Source organism: Tripterygium wilfordii, chromosome 21 (genome assembly GCF_013401445.1).
Source record: "Tripterygium wilfordii isolate XIE 37 chromosome 21, ASM1340144v1, whole genome shotgun sequence".
In the NCBI taxonomy this organism is placed as follows: domain Eukaryota; kingdom Viridiplantae; phylum Streptophyta; class Magnoliopsida; order Celastrales; family Celastraceae; genus Tripterygium; species Tripterygium wilfordii.
Window position 1 is genome coordinate 13,442,270 of NC_052252.1, and position 25,756 is coordinate 13,468,025.

At 35.3% G+C, this 25,756-nt stretch overlaps 3 protein-coding genes across 3 annotated transcripts; 2 read left to right on the plus strand and 1 right to left on the minus strand.

Moving 5' to 3' along the window:
- Positions 1-431: 431 nt before the first annotated feature.
- On the minus strand, positions 432-10,680 carry LOC119990137 (anaphase-promoting complex subunit 4). The gene is made up of 20 exons (XM_038835982.1): positions 10,372-10,680; positions 10,147-10,238; positions 9,960-10,071; positions 9,495-9,586; positions 9,014-9,097; positions 8,374-8,613; positions 7,281-7,361; positions 6,667-6,818; positions 6,270-6,430; positions 6,079-6,179; positions 5,919-5,993; positions 4,698-4,877; positions 3,691-3,773; positions 3,526-3,615; positions 2,973-3,077; positions 2,518-2,656; positions 1,783-2,010; positions 1,534-1,686; positions 1,029-1,110; positions 432-793 (listed from the first exon to the last, which is right to left on the minus strand). The coding sequence occupies exons 2-20, from the start codon at positions 10,213-10,215 to the stop codon at positions 699-701; spliced, it is 2,322 nt and encodes a 773-aa protein (XP_038691910.1). The 5' UTR covers positions 10,216-10,238; positions 10,372-10,680; the 3' UTR covers positions 432-698.
- A 4,822-nt stretch (positions 10,681-15,502) lies between these two features.
- LOC119987951 (FBD-associated F-box protein At1g61320-like) lies at positions 15,503-17,004 on the plus strand. The gene is made up of 4 exons (XM_038832862.1): positions 15,503-16,165; positions 16,254-16,418; positions 16,515-16,771; positions 16,863-17,004. The coding sequence occupies exons 1-4, from the start codon at positions 15,503-15,505 to the stop codon at positions 17,002-17,004; spliced, it is 1,227 nt and encodes a 408-aa protein (XP_038688790.1).
- Positions 17,005-24,315: 7,311 nt separating this feature from the next.
- Positions 24,316-25,741, plus strand: LOC119989552 (F-box protein SKIP27). The gene is made up of 4 exons (XM_038835156.1): positions 24,316-24,521; positions 24,643-24,935; positions 25,021-25,095; positions 25,185-25,741. The coding sequence occupies exons 2-4, from the start codon at positions 24,675-24,677 to the stop codon at positions 25,392-25,394; spliced, it is 546 nt and encodes a 181-aa protein (XP_038691084.1). The 5' UTR covers positions 24,316-24,521; positions 24,643-24,674; the 3' UTR covers positions 25,395-25,741.
- The last annotated feature ends 15 nt before the right edge of the window (positions 25,742-25,756 follow it).

Here is a 25,756-nt window from a genome sequence, read left to right on the forward strand (position 1 = left end):
TTCTTTCTTCCTGTTGCAATAACATAAGCAGTAACGTTGGACGAATTCCAATGAACCGTGAAAACCATCGACAAATTGAGAATTGTACTTCCATTGCATGCCTTAAAAAAAAAAATACTCAATTTGGAGCTTGAAACGTTTTCAACACCTCTCTCATTTGGATTGGAAAGAACCCGAGCATTACAAGAATTGAACTCACCTATACTTAATTCCTATTTCCTTTCGCAATCTTCTAGAATCTCTGTGATAATCTTCAAGCACAAAAACAGGGAGGGGGAGATGGATAAGCCAACTCCAACATCCTCTTTTCTTGAATTGAAAAAATGCCAAGAAAAAGAAAATTCTATTATTAGAAAGATATAGCCAAAATGGGAGCAATAAACTGCACATCCTATGGGGCAAGCCGCAGAGGACGTGATAACGCAAGAAAGTAAAAGGAAAACAAAAATGAAAATACATAAATGATTAGGGGGTCCTCATTTGAAATTTGACAATTCCCTTCCTCAGACAAAGAAAAGATTGAAGCCATTTGTAAAATCCCCACCAAAACCAGTTATCTATTTGCCAGGAAGGGAATAAAATGAAGTATTAAGATAGGCCACATCTATTTTATCGGATGTCCCTGAAGGAACTATGCCATAACAATAATTGTAATAAATAAGCAATGATAATTTACCATAATGTACAGAACTTTACAGTTATCCTGAATCTGAAACTTCATCTTCGTCTTCCTCCAAGATGTAGACCAAGGCACGCTTTCTTGCTGCAAATACACAAGCTACACCTCTGGACGCTGTTACAGTAAAGTTTATTGTCAAAGACATCATTTGTCTCTTTTGAAAAAAATTCGCTGCAATCTTCTCAGTGAAACTTCAACAAAAAACACTTCCATAATATTTCAGTTCAGTTCTAAAGGGTATATGCAGAAGTAGTTTGTATAATATTTCACCCTATGGAACACAAGCTGGCTAATATGTTCTTATAAAACTCTAAACCACTGAATTCCAACATGAAATGAAAGTACTTACCACTGACTGCCAAAGGAGCAACTACAGAATGAGGAATGTTCCGAACCTTCTGATTCTCCATTTGCAGGAACACAATAGAGTCCTAAATATAATTAATTTCTGATAAGTGCATATTCAAAAGCAAAGAGATTTGAAAAGATTCCTTAATGAGAAGTGGCACAGAAAGCAATCCACCTTGTTTTAGGAAACAAGATGATAGCTAAAAAAAACAGAGGGGGAGAAATGGCAGAGATAATTAAATCACTTAAATAAAAGTAATCGTTTGAGCCTCACGCAAGTGAGCTGGTAGTCAGTAGAAAAGTAGTGGTAAAACTCTGATGACTGAGCAGATTCAGCTTATAGAAAATTTTCCAAGACATCTCAAAAGACTAGAGGCCTAACTATGAAGAGTACGGATTCCATTTCCATAGGGAGAACAGAGATGTAAGTTCATAAGAAACTAGTGGCCTAACTTTAATCATTCAGCCAATAAAAGTGAGATCGAGAACAGCGGACCCAAAGTTACCTTTAGTTGATGCATCTTCCAACGATGTAGACAAGGGGATCTTGAAAGAGATGCAAAAGGCAGATCACTAGCTTGCAGGATCATCATAAAGGCATCTCCTGAGCTTTCAGAGGATGCAGACACCTCATTTAACAACAAAACAATTTGACTTTCCTGATTCAAATAAAGTGGGTTATACATACTTTTCACTCAGCCAAAGAAAAAAACAATATATAATTGAAACTTCACATTGTTCATCTTGACCTTTACCTTATACAAAGACAAATCGATACAGTGATAGCCAGCAGGAACAGCCAACAGCACAGCTTCAAATGAAACATAAACCTTATTTGTGCTGCTCACGTCATGCGTAAATCCCCTCGCTATGCCTACACAATTTGCAATATCTGAGGATGGCTCATTGGGTATTCGGAAAGATACATAATCTAAGAACCCACGCCGACAAGGCTGACAAGATGAAACTGTTTGGGAGGCATCCTGCATGTTTGTGGGGAGGGGATGAGGAAGAAAAATTAGTTTTTCCAAAAGGATATGTACCCAAAAAATGAGGATGGAGACTTGTTACATTAAATGCTCAATGATCAGGTAATACATGTGTGTTCATACACACACACCCACACCCACCCCCCCCCCTCCCCCCCCCCCATGCAAGCACAAGCACACATAACACAAAATGAACAGTCTATTTTATAACATGTAACAAGCGAACATGCCCAGTGATAGAGTTGCAAGGGTGCAACCTAGAGGTCACAAGTTCAATTCTTGGAAACCACCTCTCCACATATTATGTGGAATTAAGGTCTGCCTACATATTGTCTATTCCCGACCCCGCCCATTGTGGGAGTCTTATGCACAGAGTTGTTCACCTTTTTATTTTATAACAAGTTACGGACAACCATGTAAGCAAAGGGGGCCAGATGAAAGTTCAAAAGGAAAAAAGAAACGAAGAGAGACAACATGCATTAACTGGTAACAGGTAAGTACCTCATAATATGATATTGCAATAGGAATGGTGACAGGCAAAGATAATGGTGGAGATGGAAGTGGAAATAGTGACTGCAAATCCTCACAGAGTATCTTTCTTGAAATGGTAATAAAGGGCATCTGGAAGGCCTCCTTAAAACTAACATTATGAAGCAGATAAATAAGACATTAATCACATGGGTGGGAGAAGGAGAAGAGAAGCAGCAAAATAGATACTCAACACATGGATTATATGCCAAGTATAAGTAACAGTAATGTACTTATGATGCTTTAGGTTTGATTCAAATAATAAAGTAAAAAAAGTTCTTGCTGATGTTGTTCAGTAGTCAGTACACTTATATCAAAAGTGGTGCTTAGCAGGGAAAAAATCATCGACTTCCGGAGAAAATTAATTCACTCTCCTTAGTAGGAGAATTCATATGCGAGGGCAACAGAAAAGAGAGAGAACGTTTTACCAAGTCTCCATTTGTTGAAATTCTGAAGCCAATGTCCTGCGAAGATACTCGCAATCTGAAAATCCTCCAAACCGTACTAGTTCTTGAACTCTTTGTATTGTTTCCCTAAAACATTTAGCAATGCCAGATTATTATCGTGCTGGCATGCACAAGTAGGCTTCTATGCATGCACTTGTGAATTTGAAGTACAACATCCACATGCATCCCAAAGATTTAACACCAGATATGTAGCTTGTTAAGATTCCAACAATGTCTCAAAGAGAAACTGGAATTTTTTGAAGTCACCAAAATCTCAGTCAGTTCAACAGCCGATTTTCTTCTCAAGTTTAGTTTAATCATCATAAGTAGCTTCTCTTTGTACGCCTTTAAAGAATGTGACGATAAAACTGATATGATTTGCACCAAGCACATGATACAATTTCTATTACATGCAATGCATGAAAACTATAGAGAACAACAAGTAAGCCAAACAAATACGGCAGGGAAAAAAGACCGACAAGATTGTTACAGACAGAAAAATTGTCCGACGACTACGGTTGAAAAGATAACTTACGAATCAACTTCAATATCCTCAGAAAGCTCCAGCAACTGCTTGACAGGATCTTGATCATATAGAAACTTCAAGAATATAATGACAAGTTCACTGCAAACACAGAATGTTATGAGTACTGATGTATGTCAAATGCGAGGCAGAACATGAAGACGACAAGGGGAAAACCTATTATATGGCAGAAGCTGATCACTTGGTTCTTGCATAAGTATCTTTATACATTTAAGAAGCCAGCTGAAGAAATTTGAAAACTAAAAAGGAGAAGAAAAAAATCATTAGAATTACCAAAAATCCAAAAGGATATATTTTCTTGGGAAAAAAATGCTGACTTTCATATTGAATTCGTTATCTAAAAAAAAAATTGAAGATATTAAGCACATAAACGGGAAAGCAAAAGTAGATATAATTTCTGGTTATGACAAATTTTCTACATCTAAAATCATGGAACAAAAGTGATCCCTGTTACATATTGCACTACAATGGGTGTAAATAACTTTTTTGTAGTAAAAACCAATTAATACTGTATTTGATTAGTGATTACAATTGATAAGTCCTTGATTAGGCCCCAATGGTCTTCATAAGACCTATTGTCGTCAAAGCTCTTTAATATAAAGCACTACTAAATGTCACAAGACTCACAACTGTACCAAGGGGGCTTAAAAGCAATCAATAGTTTATCAGACCTCATAAAGTTTATAATTACAACTTATCTACATTAAAAATTAAGAACTTCGAAGTTATAATATTAAACTATGGGATTCATCAAAAGTAGATGGGCCTTTTGTAAGCCGAAGTTTGTAACAGTAAATAAAAAGGCCACTGGAATAGGGTGTGAGCTGGGCAGGGAATTGAAATACTGAAAATAGCATCTCACTTTCATTTTTCAAGTAGGACTGAAAACATTCTGAAATTGATTATAGCAATTTGATAGTACTTAATCTCCTTTCAAGGAGTTGGGTGCTTCTTCAATGTTGAAGAACAAATTATTGAGGCAACCAGCTGAAAGCATCAAGAGGGTACCAGCAGAAATGTGTTCATAGGCTATGATATTGAATGCCAATTTATTAGGAGTCCTCTTTTTACAAAGCTAAAGTATACTACAAACAAATTTAGAATCCTTCTTGTTCCCAAAAAAATGAATTGAATATATGTAAACTCCACAAAGATATGGATACCTGCTGCATCACAGATGAGAGAACCCTCATAAACCGTTCAATTTGCACCAATAGCATACCAGATTTTTCCATTGCTTTGTCGATAAGTGCCTCGTCCAAACCAATATTCTGATAGCGTGCACGCCACCTTGAAAGGCCTCTTAGTTCCCCGATCCGGAATCCAATAATTTCCGCAGCAGGCTGGGCAACAGATATTTAGCTTTTAGTTTTCCATCCAAAGCCCCTTGGCATAAGGAACAACACAGCTTCAGGCACGGAAAATAATTTCATTCAACGATTTACAGTGGAGCGATTCAAAACAATGGAAAATATATAAAACAATTTCTACACCAGTTTATTTGAAAACTAACCACATAACAATTATGATAAAAGGTCAAGATACATACATCATGTCTTCTTGATGACACGAATAACTATGGCAGTCCCTAGCTGCTTGACCATACTCGTATTATCAAATAGGCATCTTTTGATGACCTCAAGAAATGGTTGACTGATTCTACCAATTTTGACAGTCTTTGACAACCTCTGCTCTAGCTCATACTAGACACATAAAGGGTTCGTAGACTGACAGGAGCAATCTCAAGTCTTCATATTATTGTTGGAGACTATGTTGCATGTTACAAGCAAAATTACACGCAGCAAAGCATTTGAAATTCCAAATTCTTCACAGTTAGAGATGAGAAAGTGTGAGTTCATGCTACTAGGGTAAAGGGGTAGCCTCAAGTTACAAGCAGGATAAGATCATAGCTCGCTTGAAAAGAAATTCTAAAGCAAAAAATCTCTGTTTTTTCCCACACAAAAAAAAAATAAAATAAAATAAAATAATTTGCTGATGTAAGTTTAGGATATCAAAAAATCATTCACCTGGGGACTAAAAATATGTGAGCATAAGTTACAGCTTAAAATGAACACATACACACAACCGGTGACACCACTTTTTGGGTTCAATTCTCACATAGGACCAAATACCGGAGTACCGCTGCCCTCAGGCAGGGTGATGAGGAGCTTGACCACTTGAACTAGAGACACTCCTCGAAGATGCAAGTTTCTTCGATTGTCGAGCTTTCAAATATGCCATTTGATTGACACAATGATTCCATATAATGTCCCCGAAGTAAATTAAATGTAAAACTTTTTCCCATAAAAAAATAACGAAAATTGCAATTTTAATTGATTGTTCACAAACTGTATACACCATGTTAACTGCAGGGAAAAAAACACCTGAAGATGATCGAGCACAATTCTCTGAAGTTCTTTTCCAGCACTAGGAACAACCTTTGACACACGCTTCACACCCTGTTAAGCACAATTTTCAAAATATGTCATTAAAACATAAAAATGATCACTTTTCCTCTCAGGAACAGCATTAGGGAAATCATACCACTTCACCTAGGGAGTTGACCAGAAATTGGTGAACGGGAGGACTAGTCCGGGCGCCACTTAAAAGGCTCAAAAACTCCTCTTGTGGAGATGAGTCCAGTCCTAAATGCAGACAGTTTAAAACAATTACTTAAGCAAACAGAAGATTATATAAACCATAAGCTGTACGTTAAAGTCGCTATCTGTGGTTACCATGGTCAATGATCAGAGTAGTCAATGAATTAAATTTCTCATGGAAACTATGCATGGCATCTGACCACTGCTTAGACATGACTGATAGTGAAGACCGAATAACCTCATTTAAGTCCTCAATGCTAGAAGCTTGTTGGGCCACCTGATGAAGCTCATTTTTTCTAGTAATAAGGGAAAGAAAAAGAGAGGTAAGTTGAGGCAAATAGGAAGCAGGGAAGAACAAAAGCATTACAACTTTACATCTAAAAGTTCTATCACGCATAGCAACTGGTAAATAATGGAACAAAAGGCAGGAATCATAGAAGGAAGCATACCACTGTTCTTCTAGGTTTACATAAGCCAATGCCAATAAATGTGAAAACAACCAGTAGAAAATCCCATTCTACGTCAAATTTACCTCTTCAAAAATATAGAAGTATCCAGCACTAAGCAATGGAAGCCAAGTATGCCATTTCCTTCAATTTGACTCCCAGCTGACTCAGTCATACTCCCGTTTAGTTCCGCTGAGCAGAGGACTGTCAAACTGCAAAGGTCCTTTGACAGAGCAACCTGAAGACAGAAACCACATTGCAATTCAGTGATCAGATTCACATCATTATACAGTTGAGGAGTTGCAGTGAACATAAGACCCTACGAAGCAAAGTTTGTGCGAGAATAACGTTCCCATGGGAAATTGTCAATGCATGTATGCTTCATTCAAGACCATTTATATTTTCACCATATCTCTACTATGAAAATCACTTATTATGGTTTTGCAGAAACTATCATTTTATTGCTCATTAGAGGGCAGAAAAGAAAAGAAAAGGAAAGAAAAGAGAACAGCTTCCACCCTGTAATAACTTAATAAGTAATAACTCTTAAGGTTTCTTTCCTAACCAATACTGTTAACAGATAGTACTGCTTACATGACTACTAGAATTTCTTTATTACAAAAGGCTGATCAAGCTAGCATGCAGTCAAAAGTTATGAAGATCTTAAAGTGACATAAATACCGACAAGTTTTTCAGCTACCTTGTAAATGGAAGCATTGAGAAGCCTGTAGTCGGCGTGCTTGTCCATAAGGGCGCTGGAGACAGAAAACTTGTGTATATTCTGGAAACGCACAGGTTTTTAAAAAATGAGAAAAAAATAACAAGCTAATAGAATACTATTTTATGCTTATATTCCCGGGAAGAAAATAATTCTTAAGAAATCCCAAAAATAAACTAAAACCATTTGCAATGACATATAGCAGTTTGCCCAGGTTGGCACCAAGGATCTCTATGATAGCATAACTTCTAAGAAGAAAGAAAAACAGATAGTAGAAATTTGAACCGCACTGGAAAGACAGGTAAATCTTCTTTTCGAGCAATACAAAGGGAAAAAATGTCAATAGCAAACAAAAAGACATACAAACACACAAGTGTATACCGAGTACTACTGAAGGTGCAGCCTTCACCATGTTAATAGCAGATAATGTGACCTTCCAAGTTTTTTGAGGCTATCACAAAACTAAGTTGAGTTGGCATAAAAGAATGCACGTAAGCACAATTCAACATATGCTATGCAGAAAGGTTTGTAAAACCGAAATATATGATAATAGTGACTATAATAAGTAGTGATACTTATAATGACAGCAAGTACAACTTGAACAAGGTATAGAGATTAGAGACAGTTACAAATTTTACATTTTTGAGAAAAGGCAAGAGATCAAGCCTTTGAGTTACATGGTGCTACATAGCCTCTTTTCTTTGATCAAACGGCCATTATACTTTGTACACAAGCGTAAAGACAAAAGCAAAGAGACAACCAGTTAATGCTGCTTTGTAACAGCCAATAACTCTAACATTTCAATTCAATCTTGGAAAGTATTGTATATTTTCCAGTGCTTTAGTTTGGATTTAGAAGCTCATGTCCCAATCTCTACTATTTCCCCTTTCATTTGTTTCTTTATTACTGTAACACCAACAGGTTTATTTCTTTAGAATGAACAGTACATTAAAGAAGGGCAAGCAGCAAGCCCTAACAATAAATATAGACAAATATAATGAACCCACAAGTGGATCAGCATATTTAAAGTTTTAAACAAGTTCATTCATATTGATATTGTAGATAAACAACTTACGATTTTACCAATTGGAAATATTCCAAATATGCTAAAGCATATGCTTCCATCTTTGTCTCCACTACATAGGATATTAAAGCGTTGGTGAGAATAATTTGACAGCTCTCGAAATGAATCTTCATTGTCATCCATAAAACCACTATCTCCTGACACAAGTCCAGGCATCCGCGGGACCCTTGGAGCAGGAGGGAAGAAACGAGGAGTACGATCTTCGTATACCAGTATGTTACGAGATCTTTCCTAAAACCCAATTCAGAAAAAATAAAGAGATTTTTAGTATAACTATTGCTAGGTTCAGAGAGGGGAAAAAAAAGTAGCTTTGCCCGAAGGAAAACAGCCCCGAGGAACTTTCAATGAAAAACTAAATCAACAGAAAAAATCAGCTCTCATGACATACTGATGATTGCTCTTTGAGTTTTAAATTTCCATCAGCTCCTACTCTAATTGTTTTTCACTTATAACTGATAAGAAAAAAAGGCAAGGTGTAACAGTTTAATTAAACGTATATGCATTGGAGATGAAAGAATACTTCCACCCATGATTCCATGCATCAATAAGAAAAAAACACGGAACTAAAAAAAATAAGTTATGTCAATGTTCAAGCTGATAATGTGTTTCCAGTAAAAAAATAAACACTTACTTGAACCAGTTGTCTATCTTCCTCCCAGTTAAGACACACGACAGCAACAGTGTGAGACTTCAAGCTCCTCAACAACTTCCCATTCTGTTTGGCATAATGAGTATCAGGGTATTTGCAAGAATTAATAACAATATAACATCACAATAAAACTTTGAAGGGGGTCACCCACATCTACAAAAACAAAGTATCTGAAACTTATCCACAATTTCACATCCAACATGATATAAATTACAAGAAACTTTATGAACAAGTCATATCAGGTTTCTGATTAAGGTGGCTCGAATGGACATTGTATCGAGTCGTCCATTTAGGTTGAATTCAAGACAGCATGAGAACCATTACAGGTTAAAGACATTGCATAACATGGTTCACACTTCACAGTAATTGGGTTCGCATGGTCAGTATGTGTTCCGAACATACTTACACTCCCAATCAGGTAGTAATGATATGTTTACAATAATATTAACGAAAGGCTACTCACTTCAACATCATGCAATGAAACAGTTCCATCTTCAAGCCCAACAGCAATGGCTTTACCATCAGGACGCCAACATAAAGACTTAATACTTCGTCCTAGGAAAGTTCAAAAAGGAAGTGAATTCATAACGAAGCTCCACCAGTCATGTGAGTGCATTGACAGAAATAAGTAAAAAAATAAGTTACGGGCACACCCAATAATACTCTGAAACAGAACTAACTAAAACCTTTTTTGATAACGAATCACCTTGCCAAAAGGATAACTCTAATTAAAGATTCTTACCATTCATAGTTCATGGAATATAGTAGCTTACAAAATCCTTCGAGAAAAACTTGTAGTTATTACATAGAACCTAACAACAAAAACCCGAAACCTGAACTCTAGAACCAATCAATACAGATTCAACAGATACATGTTAAAGTAATTATAAAGAAGAAGAAGAAGAAGAAGAAGAGGAAGAGTAATCACCAGGGGAGATTGTCCATAACCGTTGCCAATTGAACCGGTGCAACAAAATCTTGGAGTCCTCGGTAACCATCGCCAACAAATCCTTTTCTGGGTTCCACTCCGCAATTTTAATCTGTTTAAACTTAATTAATTAATAAACATATATACTGTTAACTGGAGCAAAGAAAAAAAGAACAAGAAAAAAAACCTGGGAGGCAACAGGTCTATCGAATTGAAGCTGAAAAGGAAGCACCCGCTGCTCTTCATCCGTTTCCATAGCCAATAATCCTACAATACCACCTGATCTATGGCGCAAAGTAACATGAGAGACGGTGTGATAAACTCTGTATAAAACCCTAACTGATTAAAAACACTGGTAAAACCATTAACAATTTGAGAAGTAATTATTGAAGGAACTGAATCGTGATTGTACCAGGCGAAGCAGCCGGAGCTAGGGAGTGGCAGTACCGCTCTCCGAGATATGCGAAAGTGCGGGCAGGAGGAGAGAGCGGGAAATTGAATTTTAATAGGGCACAGAAGAAATTATTTCCCTTCTCCGTTGCGATTCTTCTTCTTCTTGTAATCTAACGGTCTAAACAGAGGGGAAATGATTATTTATTTATTTCGGGTTGAAACCGAAATTTCGGTTTGAGAAATAAGCAAACCGAACGCAGATGAAGTTAGGGTTCCGGGACAAAGTAAGAAAGGAAAAGGGAGAATAGGAAGAGAGTAATAAAGGAAAGGGGAGAAGAAACGGCAGACATATCACATATGTTTTTTTTTTTTTTAATTTCAGATAATAGTATATTACTTTTGATAAATAAACTATTAGTTACTGTAATATACTAATATCAATATCTATAATTAAATATGTAAATTTTCTTACCGAAAAACAGTTTTAAAAAATCACCAAATCAAAACCGAACCGAAAATAAAAACCGAATCGAGTGAAAATTTTCGGTTTATTTCGGTTTTTAACACCCCTAACCCACTCTAAATTGACTTGAAAATTTTGAATTGTTTGTGGCATACTATTGTAAATTCAAAAAGATTGTGGTGTCCGATTTAAAATTAAATTTTTATTTGTTTATTTTCATTTATGTCATTTAATTTAGTACTAATAAACATTTTTAAAATTTGATTACAGATTTATATTTGTAAATAGAAAATTCGATTCTACAAATATGTTGTTTATATTGCTAATATGTTTTTAAGAATTGATGGAATTAATTTGAAAAATAATGGAATTAGTTCTTTATATAATCGATTTAAAAATATATACCGCAACTAGAAAAACACAATAATAATAGTTCAAAACAATAACAAAATACATTGTAATTATCACAAGTATTCTATACGAGTTCTCACATTTTGAAAACGCGATATTACAACATCATTAGTAATAGTTCTAAGCAACTCTTTTTGTATGTAACATACAAGACAATCATTCAAAAATTGATCACTAATTCGGTTGCAAAAATATGTCTTAACAATATTCATTTCAGAAAAGGGAGAGAGATGGGTTAATATATTGAGAAATTGAGGGGATTTGAGGGCTTGAGTTTGGCATGTGGACTTGACCACTTATGAGTATTGGCTTGGGCTTGGCAACCTATGAGTGTTAGTTAGTGGGTTGGGTTAGAATTAGTGGACTGGGGGCTAATTTTTTTGTGAATGGGGGCTCAATGGTCAATTTATAATAAATATCTAATATACTTAGGGTGCGTTTGGTACAGGAGTAATGGGGTGTAATGGTTATAAGGGTAATTAAATTTTAAGTTTACTTGTATTTGTTATGTCAGTATAACTATTTGTGTTTGTTATGTCAATATAACTTTTACTCCTGTAATAAATTTTAGTAATTGAGCTTATTCTTTATACATAAAGTTTACTAGTGGGGACCTGGGTAGGGATGGCAAAAAAAACCGATTCGAGCACTATCCATAGGGTATCCGATCCGTTTAAAACCCGAAAACCGATCCTATAAGTTTTGGAAATAGTTTTGGTTTTGGTTTTCAAACCCGTCATGGTTTAGGGTCGGGTTTGGTTTTTTATGCCGAGTTTAGGGTACCCGAACCGTTTAATAAAAATGTCCATTATAGTAATAATATTATAAATCATGTATAAAGGTATACTATTAGGATACTAAATTATAACATGATAAAGCATATTAAAACGTATATATTTATAGAAGCATATTAATAAAACTATAAATTAGACTAATTTGAATTATAAAATCATAATTAATATAAATCATACTCAATATTAATTTATATAGATATAATCATCAAAGAAAAAAATAAAAATATTAAAAGTTAAATGGTAAATGGGTACCCGATGGTAAACGGTTATGGAACGGTTCAGGGTTTGGAAATTTAAATGGTTTTTTAAACGGTTTTGGAACGGTTTTGGTATAGAGTATCTTAAATGGAAACGGTTTTGGTATTTCCTAATTGGAAGGGTACCCGACCTGTTGCCATCCCTAGACCTAGGTAATAAAAAGTAATAGGAAGTTTTACTCCAACCTATTACCCCTTTAAATAAAAAATTATAAAAGCCCATAAGTTATATATACACATATATATTATATATTATATATATGTATACAATACACACATACACAGACAGTGCATGCACTGTCTGTGTATGTGTGTATTATATATAAAAATAAATATTATATTATATATATATATGTAGACAGTGCATGTACTGTCTGCATATGTATACATATATACATATACACAAATATTGCATGCACTGTCTGTGTATGTGTATATTATATATATATATATATATAATGTCAGGCTTGGGTCGGGCTAGGGCCGGGCCAAAATTGACCGGAGGTGTCGGGCTTCGGGTTGGGCCCGACCCAAAAAATGGAGCCCATGCCCGCCCAAGGGGTCGGGCGGGGCTGCCTAGGCCCTGTCTACTTTCGGGCAGGGCCGGGCTCGGACTTAGGCCCACGGGCCAAATGATGACCCCTACTCTTGTGTTACGTCTTTGTCATGGATTTGAATGTTATCAATTTATTTTGTTGAAATTGTTAACAATTGTTGTTATATATATATATATGTCTAGCTGTGTGTGTATATATATGCATATGTATCTATATTTTTTAAATTTTGGTACATGATAGTCGTAACAATAAAAAAATAACATAATCTCATTTTTTTCTAGTTTGATTCATTACAATAATAACAAACAAGGGTAATGGTATTACACCAGTAATGTATAGTCGTAACAAACAAGAGTAATGAATACTTGGATAAATTTTACCCTTCCTTACCAAACAAGGGTAACACTTATTCTCCATAATTATTATTACCCGTGAAACATTTACATGAGTAACAAATTATACCCCTAAATTCTTACCCCCATACCAAACGCACCCTTAGTGTAAAAAAATTGATTGGGGTCGGGCCTCCAGTGCTAGTATAGTGAGTCTGCCACTATATGCAACACGGTAGCTTCGAGCAAATAATTTGATAGCCCAAAATTTAAGATGATGAACTTTCAGTCCGCCAAAACGTGAAATCATTGAAGAGAACCGCCACATATCCTTGAAAAATCACACATAATTGGGATCATCACTTAAGGCTTCTAACCGAGGCTTATTTCTTCTTTTCGAGGTAACGTTCTCGACAATAGTTCCATAAAAGGTGGCTTGTTTTAATATTTTAAATTTTCAGGTCATTAATCCAAGTCAACATGCCACCTAGACTTGGGATGGGTTAAGATACTTAGACTTGGGATACCTAGCACTACCATTTTTTTTTACGGAGGCTTTGTAATATTTATTTATTATAAGCCATATACATTCAATTTACCATAGCAATTCCCAATGAATTCATTGGATGAACATTTCTTTCTTGCATCAATGTTTTCACTAATTGATATGTTTTCACAAAATAATTTTGGATTTAATTTCTTGTTTGGTATTGTCAACTATTAAAATTGACATAGGGGATAATATTTGTAATTGAAGGTAGTTATGGTGACCCGAATGCTCTAAAGTGTAAACTATCTTCCTCACTTGGAGACGCTTTTTACTTTTTTTTTTCCTCTCTCCATAGATTTGTTTACTACTCTCTTGTTATTATTGCTGTTATTATTTCAGGTTTTTGCTCTCGGCATCTTTGTTAATGTTATAAACCAATAATATCTTGTTTCATGTTTGGAGCTTCTGTCTTTTCAAACATGGAAAATAACGCTGATGTTAATGAAAGCAACAGTCAACCTGAGCATGAAAACCTACACCAGCATCCTTGAGTCTATTTTGCGAATGGCTTGATCGAGTGTCTCACAATTGTAATTTACCTTTTTTTATTTCCAAAATGAGTTTCATACCTCGTAGAGTTGTACATTTATATGGACAATCATACAGCAAAATACATAGCTCAAGGTTCTATTATTCGAGTTCCAACTATACTGTATAATATGACATTTCTCGAAATATGATCTTAATCAACATGCTTACACTCATGTCACATGTATTTACGTAACATTTGGAAGAAAATAAGTGAACTTCAAAGAATTAGAAACTAATTAAATTCATTTTTACATGAGATGACTTGAGAAGGATTCTTAAGCGTCGCCAAACTATTTTTTCTGTTGACAAAATCTATCAAATCTCTACATTCATGGTGAGTAAGCTAAAAGATAGTAATCAAAAGTTGGAATAATTGAAAATGAACGTAATATAACCATATAATATCTTCTATATTTTTATTGTAGTGTCTTTGTATAAGGGTGTTCAAAATCAAATTAGAATGGTTTAGTATGGTTTTAGTCGTAAAATGGTTTGGTTTGGATTTTATTTTTTAAAATCAAAAAGATTAAGTTTTACTAAAACTAAACCCCAATACCTTTGAACACCTCCATCTTTCGATACTATAAACTGATCGTCTAACAAAATGTGAAAGTTTTTACATAAGAAATTTATTGTAATGAATTTATTTCCCTTTCACAAAACAACATTAGGGAAACAAGTAAGGGAAACATGGTTCATTTATTTGAAAAAGACAACAAAGAATTAGGTGTAATTAAATTTTAATAAATTAATAAATATATTTATTAGTCTACCAAAAAAAATAATATGTAAATCTCAGCCATATGAGGAAAAAAAATCATTACTCATTCCCTTCATAATTTAGTTGTCTTCCAAAGCATGGATGTATAGATTATTTCATAATCATTAATTATATATGTACAAAACTAGCTTGTGTATATTTTCTCTCATTTTTCAACTCTATAAATTAGTCGTTAAGACCTACATTACTACTCACAAGAGATAAACACTTGTCTCAATAATGGTAGCCTAAGAAGAAGATAACCAAATACTGATACACCCTTCACAAGTGAGACACCAAAGAAGATCTCATCATTACTATCAACAGCATCTTCCTGATGAGCTTCTCCACAAGATTTTCTCATTTCTGCCCATCAAACATGCTGTTCAAACCAGTGTTCTAGCCAAAAGGTTCGAGCAATCTTGGCTATTTAGCCAAAAACTAGATTTTGGTGAAGAGTTTGCTAAAGCAAGACCACGAAGTCGGGCCGCGCTTATGGTGCTCATTCATGAAGTTTTCAAACTCCATCAAGGCCCAAAAATCCAATCATTCCAATTATATATGAATCATATGTATAGGGAAAAGATGGTTGATTATTGGGTCAATATCTCTCTTTCAAAAGAGGTTGAGGAGCTGGAGTTGAATTTCGCTCTAGCGTTTACTCCTTATACTCTCCCTCCTAACCTCTTAGATTCTGAATCCCTGAGAATCTTGAAGCTCACAAACTGTCACCTTCATATTCCATCACAGCTGACAGGTTTGGGTTTCTTAAACACTATTATTCTCAAAATAGTTAATGTTACTGAAGAGTTCATTCAAGAATTGTTCAAAAACTGTCTATTTCTTGAGAATATGGGCTTGACTCGGTGTCGTGGAATTACCCATCTGAAAATTTTTGCTGGAAATCTGAAAAGATTCAAGTGGTTAAAAGTTGAGAATTGCCATAAGATTGTAAAGATGCATATTGATGCTCCAACCTTATGCACCATGTACTATTCTGGAGACCTTGAAGCATTCACCATGGGAAATTTATTAAGATTGAAGGATGTGACTCTCAAGATTGATAAAGAAGGATTCTTTCCGTTCATCGGAATTGAAAAGTTTATGTTTGCTATCTCTCATGTTCATGTCCTCACCACAACAAGTAAATTTGTTAAGGTGCATGTTTTCATTTTGTCTATTATTCAATTAATATAGATTTCCTGCAACATACTCTTTGATTGACGTTTAGTTGTCTAATGATCAGGGACTGTCTCCCAGGCTTGTTGATAGAAATTTGGAAGAAGTACTACCATTTTGCTTTTGGAACCTGCGGGAGCTTGAATTGTTTATGAATGGAAGTCTTTGTGGTCCATTTAATGTTGTCACATTTCTTAACAAATGCCATTGCCTGGAGAAAGTTACTATCAATGTGAGTAAATATGATTCAAATTATTATGAATTTTCATTTTATTAATGGGGACACTAACTTTTACATGATTAATAATCAAACAAATTTCAATTGTAGCTGGAAGGACATTATTTTTACTTGGGATTTTATTGGGATGCACATGAAAGCCAATCGTTGAAAGAGTTGAACATTAGCTTGAAGAGTCTCGAATTTGTTAGAATAAATGGCTTCAACTTTGAAAAACCTGTAAAAAAGTTGGTCAAGTTCATCCTGGAGAAAGCTGAACACCTAAAGACTTTAATCCTGGACACCACCACCAACTCAGGAAGTCATATTGTAGCAGCAACGTTAGCCACTTATGACCAACTGCGCAGGTTACATCAATCATATCCCAATGTGGATATCATTATTTGCTAGCATGTTCAATTGCAAAATCTAAAATATTTTCGTTTTCTTGATCTATAGAACAAGTTTGAACCAATTGAGTTTTCGAATGAAGAAGCAAACTGGGAATGCATTAGATTTAGGGTTTCTATCTTTTAGATTGTGGGATTCTCCGTGGACAATGTTGCAATATGAATGCATAGCTATTTATGGATTGAATTAAACTATAGAGTTCATGTTTTTGCTCTTTTTATCAATGCTAAGCAAAATAGTAGATCGAGTCACCACAAGCCAATCAATGTTTTATGTTCTTTATCTATTCGTTAATCGCTAGATAAAAACTATTATGGAATGATCGTTGAATGTTAATGTATCATGTAGGGAAAAAAAGGGTCAATGTGGCTTCCACCTTACCTTGTTTAATACGATAATTTCGAGAGTCGAACAAAGAAATAATAGTAAAATTAAATGCTAATGAGATAAGTACTTCACTTGAAAGCAATTAACTTTCGTCGAAGTCAACATGCACTAAATATATCCATGCACGTATTTCAATGTACGGACATGCACTGTCATTGTCATTAGTATTTCATTATTCAATATAATCGGCTAACCATAAAAGGATTAGCAACCCTAAGAAGAGCAGCAAACCTACAAAACCACATCATCCCATTTTGATAGATACACCCTTTTGTACCTTAGCACGATCGTCTCAAGGCTTCTTTCGATAAAAAATAATTCCGACTATTGAGAGAAGATACAAAACTCCCTATTCTAATTTGCTTGCAATCCTAGAATGAAAAATGGACATTTTGAGTAATTAAGTGGTTGCGCTTGTATAGGATAAGAGTTGTGTAAGAAAGGAAGAGTTAATGGCCAAAAACATCAAATACATTAAGGTTAGCCTAAGTTGTGTTACAAAGCTCTCCATATATAAGTTTATGAGGAGCAGTATGAGCATATGTGTTGAAATGTTCTTAAGATTTTCTAGAATAAACCTGCAGAGCAAAGGACATATTATATTAACCACTTATCAGAACACACTGTTTTGAAAAATCAAGATTTTAGGAACACAAAACAGACGAAGTGATACCCTAGTCAAAATTACTATTACAGGTGAAGGACCATGGATCTTAACTTTCCACTCAGGTTGGCTAGAACAATATCAATGCCAAATTCTTACACCAGGCTACACTTCTCACCTTTTTTCAGTGTCATAAGTCCCAGAGTCACTTCCATGCTTTGCCTTGTATACATTCTATACGTAAATGGGCAAGAAAGGTGAAGGTGTCCATGGATGCGATGGAAGACAACTATGTTGAGAATTTATGGTACGCCAAAGAAAATAGAAAATAAAAATTCTTAAAACAAACTTTACCAGTTAGAGTACCATAGCTCATAGTTCCTTGGCTAAGGATGGTAAAATATAAAAAAGCAAATTAGCAAACACATTGAAACCAATTTAGCGAAATCCTGGAAAAAAAAACCCGTGGAAGTGGTATTGCTTCCAACAAAAATGAATATTTAATGTCATCAATACATCAAAACAAATCTCATTTACACATTATATATGAAAAATCTCTCACAAAGAAATTTTCTTTTAATTTTCTATTCATTGAAATCAAATTACTAGCATGACACAAACCTCTGAATGTCTTGGATGGGAAGATGATACCCTAATTATCATGGTCAAATAAAGTAGCATGCTGATGAAGCACTGACATATCATTATGTTTATGGTTGGAGTGTCACATTTTTTTGTATCAGGCAACAGGCGTAGCGAAAGCTCAAGGCAAGTCTAGTGGAAGAAACAAGCAATGTCATTAAAACCAGACTATTTAAGAGGATCATTATATTCGAATCCAAAGTCGTAGCAGCATATCCAAATTTGGGTTGAATTCTATATTTTTAACTACTTTTACTTATTTTTATATAAAAACACTAACAAAGTCAGAATCATGGGGAAGAAAAACCAGTGATACACCCATTCCGATACCAATTGAATAGCAGAGCAGAAATCATCAAAGTTATAACATACCATGCTTTCGCACGTCATATTCTTCATTTATTCTTATAGATTCTCACTAATTTCTCATATTAATTCATGTCGCTAACCCCAACAATATTTAGAATAAAAGGATTATGATGATGAAATAATGGGTTCATTTCATAATTATCAAACCATAACAAGCATTTCTTCTTTGCCGCGTTGAATTATACGATAATGATTACTTGATCAGTATTTGTGCATTTCGCGTCCTCATTTAGACATACAAATAGGGCCAAAATGGAATTTAATTACCAATTAACCTTAACTAATATTTTGGCACACAAACCTACTATCTACAAGAGCATAAAAGAAATTCACAGATATAGCATTTCACAGACGCATAATTTATCACCGTATATATTAGCAAATGCAGATAATTGAAGAATAAAAAGAAACTATTTCGGGGTTCGGGGAGCTTAGTCTCCCAATCACCTTCGAACACTTTTCTCTGCAGTTACCGGTGCCTCCTCAACCACTGTGAGTCTATGACCATGGCTTCGTTCGATACCTCCGTCATCTAGTGATAAATGTTATACCAAGTGTTTCTTACCAATTGTGCTATAACCCGCACTCACAACATATATAAAAAGAGGGGCAAAAGCAACTCCCAATGACTTGCAGTGGTAGTTGCCGATTGAGAAAAGTATTTTTTTGCTCCCCTGTGGAAAGCAAAACGATCGTTTTGAGTAGCAAAATGGACGGTTATATAAGCCTAGAATATTTAAAGGATTGAAGCTGAGAGGAAGATGAGAGCAAGTGTCTAGTGGGCTTTATATTTGAACTAGATTATAAAGAAAAAAATATTTTGGTTCTGAATCCAATCCGTACAATAGTAAAACCTAAATTATTTCTATTTCCAAATTTGAAAACATAAAATTCTACGAATTTGGTTTGTCTGAATTGTTTATTTTGTTTTATGTTTTCACTGTTTCTTGTATTTTTCTATTTTTTCAAAACAACTTTTTTATTTTCTTATTTTTGAAGTGATTTGATGTTTTTTTTTGTATTTTCTAAATGACCAACCAACTATGTTTTGGGATTATTTTATCTTTTCCACAAAATAAAAATAAAAAATACATAAAAACAAACATACCAAATATATATTCTATTAAAAAAATTTCCTCCCATTACTTTTACTTTAGCTTTATGTAGTTTTTATTTGCATATTTTTCTCCATAACAACTGAAATCATGGGTATATGTGATTTTTTTTTGCCAAAATTCGCATGTTTTTCCTTGTATAATTTGTGATTTATATTTTTATTAGATGGAAAATATATATTCATTTGTTTTCAATATTGAGTTTTGTTATTTAAGGATCAAACATGATAAAGATCCCAATAATAGTCATTCCAAAAAATATCCCAACAATGTGTGGCACTCATTCATTGGCTGTGATTTTCAATGGATCATTTTTTATGGGAATGGGGGTTGCAATGTAGATTGCAGCATTTATCTTAAATTGTTGAGATCTTAATTGTCCCTCTCATCCAATGGTGGGTAAACTCGCTCTCAAATTGTTGAGATCTGTTCCGTCTCTCTTTCCTCTTCTCTCTTCTCCCTCTCCCTTTCCGTTCTATTCCGTCTCCCTCTACCTTCTTCCTCTTCGTCGCTGTTAGCAGAGCCACGATCGGGAGTGATTCTCTTCATAGGCGACCACTCTTGAAAACTCCTCATTTTGATGTGGCGAAGCTCTGACACTTGATATCAGTTTGATGTTTTTTTTGTGGTCATTGTATGGGGCGCAAACTAATTTAAGACTGTACCATACCATAAATTTGAACTACTTGATACAGTGATTGCTTCAAATTTACGTTCAATCATCACTTAAAGTCCATATATTAGAAAGTTTAGTCACTCATATGAAAACTAAGCGCGATAAAAATGGTCTTCTTCCATAGTATTTCCTAATCCTTGCCACAACACCTTCGTTGCAAGGCAACAGACAAGATAAATGAGCTAATTTATTGAACAAAACATATCATGGGAGCGGGAAGAGGGAGAGCCCAAGTGTCTGATTTCCTTTTTAGAGTGAAGTTTAATCCTTGTTTAGATGTCATGCTTTACCACCATTGGATAAGAGGGACAGTTAAGATCCCAACAATTTAAGATAAATGCTGCAATCTACATTGCAGCGCCCCCATCCCCTTTCTATGATGTCATCACACCTGATGAATGAGTGCCACATACTACTGGGATGTTTTTGGGATGATTATTACTGTGATACCTGACATTGTTGTTTAAAAATATAAAGCATATGGTGTTTTGCTTCACTGATGTCAAACTTAGGTGAGCAAAACCTCCCCTTCCATTGAGACTGTGGTGCAACTACATACTTAAAGTATAGTTGTCTTCTTCTTTTTTTTAACGAGGGAACCCATCGAAAGTATAGTCATCGAACTTCACCTCGATGATAAATTCACGGGTCACATGCAATATCCGCAAATCACATGTTTACGAACAATTTTTTTTGAAAGGTCAAAAGACATGATTGCATTAGTTAAGAACCACCCATCAAAAGCACAGTCATCGAACTCCACCTCAATGATAAATTCACAGGTCACATGCAATATCCTCAAATCACATGTTTTCAAATTCATTTTTGAAAGGTCAAAATACCTGATTGCATTAGTTAAGAATCAATACAGAGGACCACATCATGTGATAATTTTCTCTACCCAATGGTAGACAAAACCCATAAAGATAAGACCCATCAATAAACGAAAGAAAACTAAACCCTATTGGTACTAACGGACACCGAAGGTACTACACTGGGTAGAAAACCCGATACTGAAGAAAAAAAAAAAACACAATTCAAAACAAATAGAGAACTCTTGTCTTCACACTGAGGTAGGATTGAAACAACAAATTTGCATATGCAGAACCAGATCTATCAATTTGAAATCGTAGCCAAGATAAATATGGCAATTTGAGGCATCATCAAAACATATCTGAAAACGTACGTAGATTCGGGTATAGATCGAAAGAGATCGACCATCATCATCCTCTTCTTCTTCATTGTCGCACTAATGTTGTCAATTACCAAACCTACAGGTAGAACACGCATAGAACTCGAATTATTCGGCAAGCATACTAAGATTGCCTCCACGAGAAATAAAGAAAACAAGGGGAGGAGGTGGAGAAGAAGGATCTCCACCCCTACGATCAAACTACCCATTTGGAGAGTTTGGAGTAGAGACAATTTTGGAGAAGTTGGGAAGATTTATGAATTATTCAATTGCACGTGGAGGAGTTTTTTAACTTCTACATAATAACCTGAATGCAATAATAAAATATGTCAGAAAGTAAGAAAAAGCTTTTGTTTAATTTGTACATTGTGATCTTAAACACACAGAGTTGGACTCATCAACAGATGTTTGCTTGATGTCAATCCAAATACTGAGATTTTCTTTTGTTCATATCATAAATATAAGATATTAAAATAGATAATGTCATCCAAATATCCAATATCTTACCCTCTTCTTTTTTTTCTTTTGTAATTTACGCCATAAAAATCACTTCTCCATTCTCCAAAAAATTGATTATTCAAAATCAAGGCACTATTAAATAAAATCTCCAAGTTGGGTTCTTAAATTTAGAAGGTTAGTTTTGGTTAATCCATCTAAATACGGATTGAGGGGACGTCCGGTTCTCTATTTACCGGACTAATGACCGGTACTGAATATAGACCGTTGGATTGATAAAAGCAAATCTAAAGGTTCACGTTTTTGTCCCAAGTTTCTCTTATTCGTTTCTCTCTCTTCAACCAAAGAAAGTATCAAAAATTATTCACTCTTTCTCTCTCCCTCCTCTCTTCTTCCCCTCAATTTTGAATTGTCGATGACGTCTGCCGTTACTCCTGCTACCCACCACCCACCGGTTCCGGCACACCGACCACGGAAACGCTGCCTTCTCCTTCGGGGTCCGCACCCTCCATCGGAGAATTTTTGCCATATTATGTGCCTCCATCTCCTGAGCCAATCTTGCCTAACTTACCCTTTAATTTACAGGAAATCTTCTCACTAGACTAGTAATGACTCTTATGCTACCTCTAGTGAAAGATCAATGGTCTTATTATGAGTTTGATGTTGTTGTCGTGTATGTTCATTCATTGATGTAAGCCGGTGAAATAACTTTTAATCCCAATAACTTGCTGGGACAAGCTCTCATCCTATTTTTGCACTCTTTCCTGTTTGTGGCTATTAGGCCTCTTAATGCTCTTTTGACGACTTTCTTTTTTTCATGGCCGTCGAAGAACTGGTTTCTTCTAAGACTTACTGTTAATTTTATTTATATTAAATTATACTGTAGATAATTAATCGAGTAGAAAAAATTAATAAGTTGAAGAGCTTTCTTCTATTGTCACTGTGGTGCTAGAGAAGGATCCCTTCGAATTGAGGAGATCTTTGGTGTGCCGAATCCGGTGCAAGGCCAGACGGTCGGAGGTGGTGAACCTGACAATTGAGGGGCGAAGAAGAAAAAGAGGGACAAAACAGTTTTGGAGATGTTTGTTTGCGTGAAGAGGGGAGCGTAGAAGTAAAAATAGGGGCAAAAGGTGGACCATTGGATTTGCTTTTATCAATCCAACGGTCTATATTCAATACCGGTCATTAGTCCGGTAAATAGAGAACCGGACGTCCCCTCAATCCTCTAAATACACATTTTGAAGTTTTAATTAACTCATATGCCAAATATAAACAACTCAAATTAGTTTTAAATTTTATAATTAAAAGAAAGATAAAGTAAATATAAAATAAAAAATGGAAATAAAAATTTCTTTAATTCGCCATAGACTAAATTTATGAAATCATTTATGATTTATGGTTTGATAATAGCAAAATAAGAAGGAAACGGAAAAGAAAAAAAAAAAAAAAAGCATGTGAGAAAACCGACATTTTTATTTTTTAAAATCTAGAAATTTCTATTACTTGCCCGCCTAAAAACTGCAGTAGTTTGACGTGTAGTTGACCTGCCGATCTAATCACAAACACGTGTAAACTTGCAAGTTGCCGTCAAGCCGCCTGTTTAGAAACCTTTACTCAAAAACAAATATTGGACCGTCGTTAAACTTATGAGCGCTCGTCTGCTCCCCTTTGCGTGTTTTAGCGACTCACACACATACGTGGCACTATTTTAGCTTCTAACTGGAGACCGTTAGTTACGGTCTCGTCACGCTATCAAACTCTACTATTAAACAAGAAACTTCGGCGATAAAGACCGACGCCAGCCGACTTGGACCGACCAAATTTGCCACATCATGACCCGGTAGCGCACACGTTGTTTCCTACCTCATATCCCCTATTGACACCTGTCCATAACGGCTAGTTTTTAGGTGCCACTACATTTAACCGCCAAAGGGCGAAGATTTTTTATTTGGAATTCTCCAGTATTCTCTCGCGAAAAACGCGTGGATATTTAATATAATTTTATTTTATAAAAAATAAAAGGAAACACTAGTATCTTTTCACGATATATAAGGGATTTACTTTACATTTTTAAAGCAAGTCTGTAGTTAGAACAGGTTCCTCTGTTTCCATATATTCACCGGAGAAGCGTTTTACAATTACAGTAACAGTTCCTCTCAAATTTAGGGTTTACATACTGTCTCTCTCACTCCAAGATTTCACAATATATTCTCTGCATCTATCGCAATCTGTATTTCAAATCCAGTTTTTTGCTTAATTTCAAAAGGTAGTGCTTTTAGATACAGTTTTGATTTATTTTCGGTTACTGGATTCTGTGATTTCCGATTATATTGCGACCGGTTTCGTATTTAGCCTGATTTTTGTTTCTTTTCTGGTTTTTTGCGTAGGTTTTTGCCGATTCTTCGCTTTGTTCTGGAAAATGGCTTTGGAAAAGAGAAGCAATGCACTGAAATCGAAGCGCGGGGCAGTGCCAGTGAGTGCGGCTGCTGATGAGGTGTTAGGGTACGGATTGGTGAAGCACACGCGAGGATTCGGGAGGAAGAGAGTGGTAATTTCGAATGATGTTGAAGCGCAATCGCTCGATTCGTCTCCCAGAACTCCGTTGAAGAGGCAACGGAGTCAGAAAATGAATTTCGACTTGGAAAAGTCTGCTCTTGAATCCTTACCTCAAGATATCCTGGTATGTGTTGTTCTTGTATTCAGTATTTTGTTTGTTAATCTAGTTGAATGACTGGTGATTGAGAGTTGCTATTTTTGGATTGCAGATTAGGGTTCTCTGTGGTGTGGAACATGGAGATTTGAAGCAGCTTTTTCATGTATCTAAAACAATCAGGGAAGCTGTAAGTACACTACTCCAGATGTGTTAATTAAATTGAATTTTAATTGTTTCCATTATTGACCGTGTACCATTTGCGTTTATGATTTGCAGACTTTGATTGCAAAGCAATGGCATTTCGCTTATAGTACTCCAAGGAAGACTCGTGCCTTCAGAAATCCAATTGATTTGGAGGAGAATCTGAACGAATTGGATGACGCTGAAGCTCCTAATGCTCCAAAGCAAGCCCGGCGTCATAGAGCACAAATTAGCGAGAAGAGTTTGGCTGACATATCAGTGGCCTTGTTTGCTTCTCCAGAGTGATTTATGTAAATAGATTGCATTTGTTGTGTGTGTATATTACAAATTTACAACGGATACTGTAGGGTAGGCAGACGAGTGAGATCTGCTTAATAGATATTTTGTACACGAAGAATCTCTGCAAGCCAGGTTTCTTCAACATTTGCATTGAAGAGGTGTCTGGCACTCTGGCTTGTTTTGGTATAAGTATTGTACATTTGTTTTACAGAGATTACACGGTTATTTATTGAAGGGGCGATCTATTCTTGGCCCTTATGGTCTGATAAAAGTGAGATTGAGATTGTTGTACAGTTTTCTTTCTGCATACCCTTTTGTGCAATAAAACGAAGATTTTGTTTCCTTTTTCCCAATTATTTTCTTTGCAC